Raw genomic sequence first — 13,233 nt, 5'->3', positions numbered from 1 at the left:
TCAGTTTTAAGAGTAGTCTCTTAAAACTAATCATTTTAAGAGACTACTCAAAATGATCAGATTCTCTGATTTTACTTTTTATAGGTTTACTTTTGAGTAAAATTAACAATGTTCTTTTATTCTATGAGCTACTGACATGTCTCCAAAATACCAAGCAAAAATGTTGTACTTATTAGATGTCTGCTATGTATTTTTGATTGTTTGTTAGTTTGAACTACACTGCAGTATGGATCTGTTCYATCAGTGCTGACTGATGTTTTTTTTTGTGTTCCAGCAGTGCTGATATCACACAGCAGAGTTGCAGGCCCCTCTCCTCCTCTCATTATCCTGTGCAGATGTTCAGTCTGAGGTGTCAGGTGGCAACAAATCTAATTGATATCAAAACTCTGTTGTGGGAAGCCTAAGTCCCTTTGTGATCTCAGGTTACTGCCCATTATAAGCMTAATCTGACTTTTGGTAGCCACTTTCAGCRTGAAACTTGCCTGTCTTCACGTCAAAAGMGGTAGAAGATGAGATATGAATGATGTCCTTCCAACACCTACAAAAAGACATACTGCAACTTTGTTGTGTGTCAATTTTCAAAGCTTCCAGACCAGTTTGAGACTAAATAAAATTAATAAAGCTGATCAATCTTGCATGCCTGAGTAGAGGACACTGTCCCTGCAGAGAAAAGCAATGGCATTAATAAGCAAACAGTGAGTTTAAAATGGGAAAATGATCCATGGCAGGGTATTACAATGCAGCTGAGGGGAATTGGAAGCTTAAGGAAAGGATGTGAAGGTAATGACTTTAAACCAGCATAATCCTTCCCATCTGCGTGGAGAAATTGTTTGATATTCATGGCTGAAGTTCAGCACTAATAAGTCTGTTATTTTCATATGTGCAAATATAAATGAAAAAGAAAACRGGGAGAAGGCTGTGATTTGTTTTGTTTTCATTTTGTTTTGAGTTCAAACAGCAGATCCCTTTTAGAGCTGTGGCTAATCTTTGTGTGTAGATCGGATGGAATCAGAATCTCAGTTTTGTATATACACCGTCTGCATGTCTGAGGTCAGATTACAGTGGACCAGTTCTTCTCTATGATATGCTTAAGTAGTAAAGGATGAGATTTCTTAATATCATTCTTTAAAAAATTAAACATATACAGCTCTGGAAAAAATTAGGAAACCACTTGAAGTTATCAGTTTATCTGATTTTAAAATGAAAATTTTTATGAACCACTGACAACATGCCTCTGAAATTTCAAGCAGAAATTTAGTTTTGTTTTTTTTGCAGAAAATGAGAAATGGTCAAAATAACGAAAAAGATGCAGAGCTTTCAGACCTCAAATAATTCAAAGGAAATAAGTTCATGTTCATTTAGAAACAACGATACTAATGTTTTAACTCAGGAAGAGTTCAGAAATCAAGATTTAGTGGAACAACCTGGAGGTTTTTTTTAATAGGGTTCAGTGCAGTGGGCTCTTCATTTTATCCAGGCTGTACATATATGTATGTGTATATAGAACRTCTGTGGAATTTGCTTCGGGTTTATTTAAATGTATTGGACACATAAATGGAAAGGAAAAGGAGAAAAGAAAGGGAGGAAGGTAAGGAAGAGGTTTAAAGGGAAAGAAGGAGATAGGCATAGAGGGAAGAACACAAGTGAGAGTTTTTGAAATCTGCTTCTACACCTGCAAAAAGTGACATTGTCAGTTTAATTTTAATTTTCAGTGACATTGCTCTTAATTTAGATTTAGTCATAATTTATTTATAATAATGTTTCACAATTGGCATCCCCCGGTCCTCTTCAACGGGACRTTTGAGACCAGTGTCTATCTTTAAGAAAATGAATCGTTCAGAAATACCTTAAATGAACATAGAAATCAGTCAATGAACCTAACAATCAGACATGAGTCCTGCTACCTTGTCTTGCATTAAACATAAAAATTAYTGGATGAAGGAGTGCTTGTACCAGTTACTGCTCATACAGAGACGTCTGAGCTGGAGGTCAGAAGACAGAACCTGGAACTCAGAGCGTAAAAGGCTGAGAGCCATCAGCAAGAGCGCTTTCAGTCCTCCCTATGTGATGTGTCACTATGTGATGAACAGATGCAATTAAAATTTGCCAGAGATTTTAGGGTTTTTCATATGTTATAAAATACAACCAAATACATAAAATACAAGACATTTACAAATACAAACAGTTGTGATAATTTGACTTGGACTTTTATTGAGCTACTAATACTGTCAGCAATATTTTTCTGTTTTTATACTGTATGGCTACTMCCGTTGCGTAATTTCATTTCTGTACTTAGAAGCAAACAATAGGTCATTCTAAATTAAATGGCGAACTAAGTACTAACCTGTTTTTATTGTAGTGCATTTTGATCAACTGTTTTTATACAGTAGGGGAATAAAATATGAGAAAGAAAAATCATTTAACACTTTTATCAGAAGTAATGACAATCTGGAGAAACTGCAATAAAGTATTACTTTGGAATATATGTATCAATGCTCCATGCTAGCTGCTGGGACTGTAGTTTTCTACATAGAATCAGCCATTATCTGGTTAGTTTGAAACAGATTCTATGAAACTGATGTGGAATAAAGAGTTCACTGCCAATTTACAGGATGGCCTTAGCACATGCTGTGTTCGGTCTGAAAGCCACATAATGCTGCTTCATTCAGCCTGTGGTATGTGCATGCTCATGCTGTACATGTGTCAGTGACTGTGTGGTTAATAAACTATTTGAAGTATTGAGGTTCTGGAGTCCGGCTTGGTTCTTGCTTTCTTTGGTTTGAGACATTTGTTCCTGCAGCTGTACATTTTCTCAATTCTTCCAGCAGTGGACAGCTGCATTGTGAATTGCACTAAAACTTCAGTTTTACAGGGATTAGGCTGTGCACTTCTTCCATGTGTGTGTTTCCCTAGAGACGCTAAAACTCTGCACACAGAGCTCTTTAAGTTCTAGTATCAAGGCCAGGCTTCAAACTTTTACTACCTCTTTAGAGGAAAGCTTCAAGAACTTTAATTTTATACATTTTTCCCTAATAAAATGACCAGAACCAAGGTTTTCTCCACACTCAAGAGACTAAATCAATTTTCATGTCACGATATGTCCCAAATTTTTAACCTTTTCTTGCTCTTCAGTTGGATGACTGTAAAAATTCAAGAAAAGTATTTTTGCATTTCCGTATCAGGAGTAAAACAACTGATTTATCACTAATAACAACTGAATGTAACTTGAGTTTTTCACATAGCACTGTGGGAACAAATGATTACTCCCTGGAGTCTATTGAGGTTTGAAATTTTACGCAATCGATAACATTTGTCTGTGACGTATGTAGTGTGCCAGTTCGACGCTATGAAGTTTATTGGAAATTGCCTGAACTATAAATAACCATCTTCCACTGCGAAGAAAATCTGAATAAGGTGTTAATGTTAGTCCAATATTTGGAAGCGTGACCAACACCGACTGAACAGTTTCATTCACTTCCTTTGCTGTGCTAAAGCTACAGGCAGACTACAGTTCTAAAACAGTGCAGAAAATCGACATCATCGTTCACAACGTCTCCTTCTATTCACTGATTGGTCCAGTAGAAAATCTCCTGGGGGAAATCTAAGTAAATTGGGTGATTCTTTTTTTGCGGCAACATTTCGGCCTCAGGAGTTTTGAAAAAAAAAAGTGTTAATGTTTTAAGTTTTAAATATTTTGTTACAACACTGACATGTTTAACAATAAGAAATTAATAATGGGCAAGCTCAGAATTGGATAAATTAATAATTACATGTGTTTTTTTTTCACCATTGTCTCTGAATGTGTTCCACCCTCTTATGAACATTTATATATAGACCACAAATAGTTAAACATTAAAAGTTTGAAAAATAATTACTTTCTCTTAAAAATAGTGTGTCCCTTTTACTATATAATATGTTTTATTCTTGAAATTGTAACACATGAAGTTACGAATCATTTATGTCTGTATTGTAAAGAAAAAACTGTTTTTTTACTCATTATTACTGACAGCATTGAAAATATTGGTAATTTTAAAAACTTATCTCAATATTTGCATTTATTGGTTTTCAACTCCCAACATGGCACAGAAAAATTCACAGTACTTAAAAGTTTCTGTAACAATATTTAATAAAAACATGTGTGGAATGGAACATCACACCCTGTTATTGTCCCATAACAAGGTGGAAAATCAATGTGCTGTATTCTAAAATCTGACAATTTTCATTATTAGTTGCAGGATTGGCTCTTCAAGTCAAAGTATAGGTAGAGTATTTGTCCTGGCTCTATTTGGGTAAACAGGTGACATCCCTGTAGTGGATTTTCCCAGGACAGGTACTCATTGTTCCCCTCACAGGAGTCAATGGGGGTAACTAGCAAAATGAAAACAGACAAATGGTAAAGACATCTGATAATACCTCAGACTACTCTGCAACTCTATTCCATCATCTGAAATGTTTTTATTTGACTTAAAATTATTACTTTTCACTCTAATTTCTACCTTATTTGGTTCATGAACCTAACAGGGTGGAACATAACAGGGTGGAACTTTTCTAACTAATCTACCTGTAGCTCTTTATGTGGTCAACATTTAGCTAGCTAACCTTCAATAGAATAACAAAACTATAATGACTAAATCTAGTATGTGTTTTAAATTCTACTGAATAAACATTTTTCGCAATCTATCCTAACAGGGTGGAACTTTAAGCTTTACTCATACAGGTTTAACATATTTCAGCTAAGAAAAAGTACAGAGATGGGGACAGTTGAAGCTTACTTTGTTTTCCATGGTTGAATTCACCTCAAAACCAATTGATGTCACATTAAATGGTTTTTATGGAATTTTAGACTTTTTGAAGGCAAAAAGGAAACATCATAACAGGGTGGAAAGGTAGTACTGGGACTTGTATAATATGAAGAAAATATCAAATGACAAAATAGTTTCAGTAGATTCAATTGCATATTATTAAAGAAAAACGATTATATATATATATATAATATTTATAAGGCATTTCATTTGTATTTGAATAATGGCAAACATCTAAATGTATAATTAAAATACTTTGTTGTAAATATTTGGCACATTTTACAAAAAATAATTGTAAGCAAAACATGGGGACATGGAATGTTGCTGCAAAAAAAGAATCACCCAAATGGGAGAAGGCCCAGACTGTCTGTAAAGAGAGATTTTAATCGCACAGGAAGGCAATGTCCTGCGCGATTAAATGTAAAACTGATGTAAAACTTTAGATGTTTTTCCATATATTATGAGTTAACGGGTTTTGACGTTTCTGCTGCTCGTAGCAGTATTTTTAATTGTTGGGTTTTTTTCGTCCATCCTTATCTTGTTTTCAGTCTTGATTGGAAATCTGTTAGAGGCAACTGGAAACTCTAACAGATTTTCCAGTCTCTTTCTGCTCATTCCAAAAGAATGAGCAGAAAGAGAGTGGCAGGACATGAGAATAATTGGACATCTTGAAGCCGGCAGGGGTACGTCCTTATTTCACTTTTATTGTTTATGAACATGTTATGATGCTGTGAACTGATGATATTTTTGCCCAAAAATATTTCTTACTGCTAACTGAACAATGAAAGAAGCCTTGCGAAATGAAATTGAACCTGAAAGGATGTAGTTAATCACATTCAATTTGTGATTTAACAAGAGGGACAATAAACCTCAATCCAGGAACTATAAACAATGGGGCCATGAGCTGAGACCCTCAACATCTGACATCTTGGTTGTGAAGAGTGACTAATGGCTTCTCTGCATTTTAATGTTGCATGATGGCTGATTTAAATAGCAAGACTGTAAAATATAGATTCGGATGGATGGCTGCATCACTCACATTCAGTGGTCAAAGTAAAACAATAAAGCTTTCTGGATTCGTAATATCACTGTATTCATTGTAACACCTATAAAGACCTAAGGGTGGTTTGAATCCAAAACTGTCATTAGGCAACAGGATTCTTTCTTATTCCTAATAGTGTTTTGCCCAGATATTCTTGGTTTTGGGTTGGTTTTGTCCGAATGAAACTGATCTAGAGCTTATTGTTAACAATCCAACCTTTATCTTTCATTTACCCAGGATTACAGCCTAAACCGAGAGACCTAAACTTTGCTCTCCCCAGCCGCTTGTTCCAGCTCCTCCAGTGGAATACCAAGGGGACCCGAACCAGCTGAGAAGCACAGTCCCTCCAGTGAGTCCCGGCTCTTTCTCTGGGTGTCCTCCTGGTGGGACGGGGCCGGAACACCTCACCAAGAAGGCGTCCAGGAGGCATCCTAACCAGATGCCTGAACCACCTCAACTGGCTCCTCTCCATGTGGAGAATCAGTGTCTCTATTCTGAGCCTCTCCCAAAAGACAAAGCTTCTCAAACTAATTCTATAAGTTAGAGCCCAGACACTCTACAGAAAAAAAATATTTATATTCACAGTCTCGTTTTTTTCAGACACAACTCAAAGCTCGTCACCACAGATGAGGTTCGGAAGGTAAATTGACTGTTATAACAAGACAGAGCTTCACAACAGATCAACACCAGCCCCCCATCGATCTCATGCTCCATTTTTCCGCTGTTTCTGTCGTTTTTTGTTGTTTTCCCCCTTCTTATAAGACCCCATCTGACGCCTTGATCCATGATATCTGATGATTTTTGAGTTGTCTGAGGTCAAATGGTCTGTTGTCTGTTTTTCTGAGAGTTGAGGATGCCCCAGAAAATATGCATATTTCAAGCTCGGCTTTCACAACCTTTTGCATACAGTATTAAGGATATAAACACCCCAACACTCAAAGTGTGGCACGTTTCACCATGAAGGGCAATAAAAGCATGAGCCAGCTGGGTGCCCTGAAGCTCAGAAGTCTGACAGGAAGAACCTAAGCTCAGGAGATGATTTTCACTGGTTGCTCCCCTCCAGATGCCCAGCGATGACAGAGACCCCCACTATTGGCCGCAGCAGGATACTTGGAACTGATGTGAGCTGTCTGTTCTCTCTAAGGCCGGAGCGTGCCAGGCAACAGCTGCAGGGCTCAAGGTCTGTCCCCTCCTCCACAAAATCCTCAACATAATTCCGAAACACTTACATAAAACTCTGACCATGCCAAGCCACGTGGGGGAAAAAGGTCCATCAATACAGCCATTGTTGTGTTTCAGGCCAACTAAGCCTGGGATAGAAGAGGGATGAGCCCACCTTTTGACCCCCCACTCCTCACACACACAGCAACAGTCATTAATATGGCAATATGTTTTGAAAACTCTGCAGCTGTTTGCTTTGTGAGAACATAGAAAGTGCACTGCTCAAAACACACACCATTCTCTACAGACAATATCAGAACAACGAAGCATTTTATATTTAACAGATCAATCTTCAATTTGAACAAACACTTCAATGTGCTCTTTGCTTAGAGAGAACGCTAAATGTGAATTTGAATTGTGCTTTATCAAAGCTCTTCGCACTACATTCAGTTATTCACCCATACTATCCAATGGTGAGCTACAGCATAGTAGCCACAGTGACCCGGGGATAGTCTGACAGAGGCTGCCATGCATTGGCACTACCATGCCCTTCTGACCACCACCAGGCATGGCGGGTGAAGGGGCTTACCCAAAGACACGACAGAGATAAATGGAGCAGACAACAAACCAACAACCCACCAATTGCRGGACGATCTCCTACCACCAATGTTGCACTAAAAATTGCATTAAAAGTCCATTAAAATGGTCAACTTTGCATTATTTGGTAGATAACGACACTTTTATTGCAAAGTTTCATTAAAATGTGCATTAAAGTGTCAACTTTGCATGAAAAGAGTCATTATTTACCAAATGATACTTCATGACAACTGTCATAAACATTCATGAAGACTCCTTTATGTTCATAACAGGTGTTATGTTATGTTTCTGACAGTATCGTGTTTTATGCACACCCCTTCAAATAAAGTGTTACCCAAAAAACTCTGAGGCTCAAAAACTTGCTGGACAACAATTAGAATAAATCAAAGTTGGCTCCAGCTTTTGTCTCCAACGCTACAGGGTGGAAGTGAACAAACAGCAGTGTGCAAGCGCAACATGACTGTAGTTGCATGTTGCACGTTTGGTCACTAGAGGGCAGTACTGACTTATCATTTGGAGAAACTTTCTATGAACGTTTGAAAATGTCAAGAGTACRTACTTTGATGAGTTAATAACGGAGAAAATCTTTTATGGGATACTGAAGAGAACTGTGGCCTAATGGCATTTGTTAATTTAAACATAAAACCCTTGACAGCCTGCGAGGTTGTTAGCAGCAAGTTAGGATTTTCTCAACAGAACTTTTGAGAATGTCAGGACATCAGATTGTATTCTGAAATAAAAAGGTCAGCCATAGCAGGCAGGGATCAGATCTTATCTGACACTTTGCTCTATTGATTAATCTGTGGTTATTCTAGTGGCTGTGATCAATTATTCATGGGAATCTTTGATTTTCTGCCAGTAGACCTGTACTTATAGTTCTGGGGCATTTCAGCGTCTGAACATCAGACCCTTCTATGAGAGATTCTGGGTTGTGTGTATTTGAAAACTCTGGGTCTAATATTTAGATATGAAATGTCGCTTGAGTGACGGTCTTCTTAAAAAAAATGTATTTCTGAATTTGCCAGATAAATTCTAATGGCGGAGAAATCTATGTTCATGTGAAGTATATAGTACAGTCTTAATTTGGTTAACATTATGCATTATGATTATATGATGTGACTGGTTCAGTTTCTAGATTCTACAAAATACAGGTAAATAAAACTATTACAAGCACAGTTCTAAAATAATGTTTAAAGAAATATAACACAGTAGTATRCACGCAGCTTGTAAAGACATTTTCTTTATGCTATTTCTTTTCCACCTTTAATAGTTTTTGCATAACTTTTACAAAGGATATTTACACAGTGCACCTTTATAATGAACAGCTGAACCCAAACATTTGCATACACTGTGTGAAACAACTTTTTTCTCATTAAGTGGGCTTCATATTTTAGGCCGAAGTTACAAGAACTATTTTAATRAATCAGCTAATTGAGAGCATTTTTCTTGGCTTTATTTGAATTCAGAAGCTAAGCATCTCCTGTTCCAATTCCTTTTTCTTCAGAGCTTAAAAAAGTCCTGATCCAAGGCTGTTGCTGTTGCCTTTAGTGAGTTAAGAAGCCATACAGTTATGGTTTATGTTCATCATGTTATGAAACAACTATCTTTTGCACAATCACCTCCAGAAAAATCAAAAGCAGTCCTCAGAATGTTTGCAGCTTCTTTCTGCAAAATGACTAACTTGTATCTGTTCTCTAGTACCAAGTGATTAATCAAATATTTTCAATTAACTTTAACTGTAAGTGAAAATTAATACAGTTCAAAATACTATTTCTATTTACACTGAAATGACTTTCCTCTAACTCAACATATGCAAAGGTTTTGGTTGACGTGTTCTTGAGGAACGTCGGTTCTGCTCCACCTCCTGATCTTCCTCTGAAGAAGCATCATCTTCTTCAGACATTTAGAGACCATGTCAGGATTTGACTTACGTCTTGGTTCTGCATGTCTTCTTTCTCATGCCTCTAGTCCCCTTGATTATTGACCTGAGCAGAATCATTCTCATCCTGAGGCATATATGTAGTCTGGCTTTGAAGGGAAATCCACCTGGAGAACTCCTCCTCACTACAGCTGTTAGAATCCTCATGCATATTGTCTTTAGTTTGGCATGTTTGTCTGATACTTGTCTCCTTTGGTTAAGTTTTTTTTCTTTTGGATTTTTAGCCTCTAGTTCAGTTTTTCTCAACTCTGGTACGCAGGAGCTACCGTCCTGCATGTTTCAGGCGTTTCCCTTCTGCCACAAGCTTGACTTGAATATTTAGGGGATTAACAGGCTTCTCCAGCACTTGATGACATGCAAAGGAGGTCATGTAATCGTTTTGTCAACATCTTCAACAACATAAGGACATGATAGTGAGGTATTCCTGTGAAGGATTCTTTACCTCCCTTCACATGTAAACTGGACTGTCTTGTTCTCTGCTTTCTTTTACAATGTGTGTTTTGGTTTTCCAGTAAGCGCATTTTTGTCCAGATAAATCTTGGACGTGGTCTCCAGGTTGAGGTTCTGCACTCCAGGCTTTTCAGTTGTAATATTTTTACTTGTTTTTCTCATGTCTGCTTGTGTAATATTGTATAATCTTGATCAGACTGACTGATTTTGCTSTCTTGGGAACAATAGGTCAATAGTTAGTGTCTGCTCTGCTCCAAATAAAAAACCTAAAAGKGAAAAGCTAGTCAATTCATGAACTGTTGGGTTGTACAGCCAAAATATATCCAGACAATATACAGCAGGACAGAGACATCTTTAGAGATATATTTCTAATGTACTTTGGAGGCCAGTAGATTGTTACAAATATACCATCATTTAAAGATTTGAACTGTATGCAAAAAGTATTGTTCCTGCATTTTAGTTTTTCATAGGTRGAATAATAATAAAACATTAGGAAAAACACAAAAACAAACACCAAGATGAGATAATACAGTAAATATGTATCACATTTGGTTTGTGTTGAGGACTTTTTTATACATTAACACTACAGGCTAATAAAATTATGGCAGAAGCTGCATTTCTGTGGGATCTTTATGTTTTACTTCTTAAACGACAGAAAAGATATAAACCTAAACATCAGAATGTTTAACTTCCAACATTCATCCAACAACTTCGTTAGGTCCAGGAAGTCTTAAGGTGTTTGTGATCATAATCCATAATCGGATAATTGCATGAGTGTGTCAGTGTGTTAGGGCACTGTGCTGCTGCTCCCCTTCGGTGGCTCTGATTGGTTGCTGKAAAGGCTTGTCTGCAGCAATTGCTTTAATCCTCTTAGATAAAACAGAGCCTTCATCCAATCCCCTTCATCAATCCTTCCTCCCCTCCTACTTTTCTCTCTCTCTCCCTCTGTCTGCCTGTCTGTTACATATGGAAGCAGAGTTTTTAATCCAAATGGATTGTGCAGCAAATTTGACAGCCATGGAGAGGAGCAGAAACCACTGCGAGTGTGACAAAAAAAAAAACTGAAGGATCCAAACACAGATAAAATTGATGTGCTTCTCATTTCCTTTTCCATTCAGTTCATTGCAGTTGGCTCTGAGATCTTCAAGGACTGCCTTTTTCCCTGACAAGGATCAGAGCTGACAGGAGATGCCACCTAAAGAACACGTTTACCAAGACAGTACGGAAGCCAAAAAGGGTCAAAAGTCCATCAGCAAAAATCTTGGCACTCTCTGCCTGCTGCAAGCATGAAGAAACCATTTTCTTCAAACTCCTGATTGAACTTTAAATCTGAATTCCCTGAGACATATGAACTGGGAATAACTTTGGGAAAGCAGGATGGAAAYAGGAACATTGGGAATAAGGAGCATACTGAGGATTCTGGGATGTTTCTGCTTGTGGATTCTGGCTGATGCTCAAATGAAGATCCCACCAGAGACGTAAGTTCTACCTTGTATTGTTTCTTATGGATGTTAACTTTCTCTTCTCAGTCACACAAAATGGAGCACCATACAGTAAAGGGTTTTYCACCAAGCGATTTAATTAACTTCTCTTAGACATGATGATAAAACTTTTAAACCTTTAAAGTTTAAAAGTTTCTTGGCAAACAAGTTTCTTCTGTCTAGAGGTAATACTGCTGACTCTGAATCTGTGGAAGGAGTCCAGACTAAGGTGATGGCACAGAAGCATTTCAACCTCAAAGACTCAGTCAAAAATACCAGTAAGACAAAAACCTTGTCAGCAATTGCAGGAAGAATTTAATGCTATAATGAAATTAAAGTCTTTCCCATTAAATTTTGAGACGGGTAAAAATAACTGCTCTTGTCATAAACTTTGGATCAGGTTAAGACAATGCAACAATGTGAAATGACTAATTTCTGCACTCTAAAATGCAATACCTATTCTTACCAGACATACAGTAGGTAAGGATGCCTAACTCAGTGTTTTTCAACCTTTTTTGAGCCAAKKTACATTGTTTTAATTGAAAAAATCACGAGGCACACCACCAACCAAAAATKTAACATATATATTACATATATAGTCATTCTTATCAACGTTTCTTGAATAGGAATCAAATAAACACAAACATTTATTTTTATCATATTTTACATTTATTTCAAATTACACTTAACATGTCCACTTCAAAAATACACCTGAACAGTKCCACAACACTGTCGTGTGTGATGCATGAATGTWWWWACATTCATGCATCACTAATTCTCTTGTTTTAATGTAAAATGCTCTGTACCTACTGCCATCTAGTGATAATAAAATTACATRATTACGCCGCTAGTCACTACTACAGCAAAGACACTCAAATATGGCATTATTTGCAGATAATTAATTCGTTTTCAGAAAAATCTAAGACCAATTACTATATTTTCTGGACTATGAGCGCACCATACTATAAACCTTACCTTCAGATAGCTAATGCTAACTGACTAGCAGTTAGYATTAGCCTCCATGGAAACTAATCAGATGAAAACTTTAAGTGCGTTACCCACTACAGGTAAGATAGTATATGCTTTACTTAAATATCACTAAATTGTTAATTCAACTCAAATAATGTGAGTAATGTAYACATTTGGCCTGAGAAAGGTACAAGACTAAGTTATTCTGAGTAAACTGGATTTGAATATTTTTGTTACTGGAGTAAATGCTTCAGCTCAGCAGTGCGCATGCGCAGTACAGTGCGGGAAGCTTCCAGAATGTTTGTGGACGTGCACATTAGAAGAAACAGAGCATCTTTAAAGGTGAGTTATTCCTCTTTAGTATGTTTTCATGTGTCATGTATGCCTTTACTACTCGTATATATGGTTACAGGTTTATTTTTCTTGTAAAAGATGATGCATAAAACTGCTTGCAGGCTAATATGCTAATGTTAGCATGGGCTCATGGGTCCAACATTAGCTAAAACTGCTATGCTAAAACTAAAACTTAGCTAAAACTTGATAGCCTTTAATGTTTTTGTCCATGTTAAGAGATCTGATTAAAAATTGCCTATCTRTCAACTGCAGCCCTTTAGCTTGTTTGCAGTGGTGGAGAAAGTACTCAAAAAATTTACTTAAGTAAAAGTACAAATACACAGACAAAAATGTACTCAAGTAAAAGTAAAACTACCACATTAACATTTGTACTTAAGTAAAAGTAAAAAAGTACTGGCTTTTAAAAATACTTAAGTATTAAAAGTAAAAGTATTTGCT

The 13,233-nt window shown here is 36.9% G+C and overlaps 1 protein-coding gene across 1 annotated transcript in view; it reads left to right on the top strand.

The window, feature by feature from the left end:
• The first annotated feature begins 10,928 nt into the window (after positions 1-10,928).
• Positions 10,929-13,233, top strand: part of LOC103465652 (voltage-dependent calcium channel subunit alpha-2/delta-4-like) — a 60,050-nt gene continuing 57,745 nt past the window's right edge. The window contains 1 exon segment of the mRNA XM_017305137.1: positions 10,929-11,469. Coding sequence (XP_017160626.1) covers positions 11,369-11,469 — 101 coding nt within the window. The 5' untranslated portion in view covers positions 10,929-11,368.

Source organism: Poecilia reticulata, linkage group LG6 (assembly GCF_000633615.1).
Source record: "Poecilia reticulata strain Guanapo linkage group LG6, Guppy_female_1.0+MT, whole genome shotgun sequence".
Classification (NCBI taxonomy): domain Eukaryota; kingdom Metazoa; phylum Chordata; class Actinopteri; order Cyprinodontiformes; family Poeciliidae; genus Poecilia; species Poecilia reticulata.
This window is presented reverse-complemented; position numbering and strand designations above follow the sequence as displayed.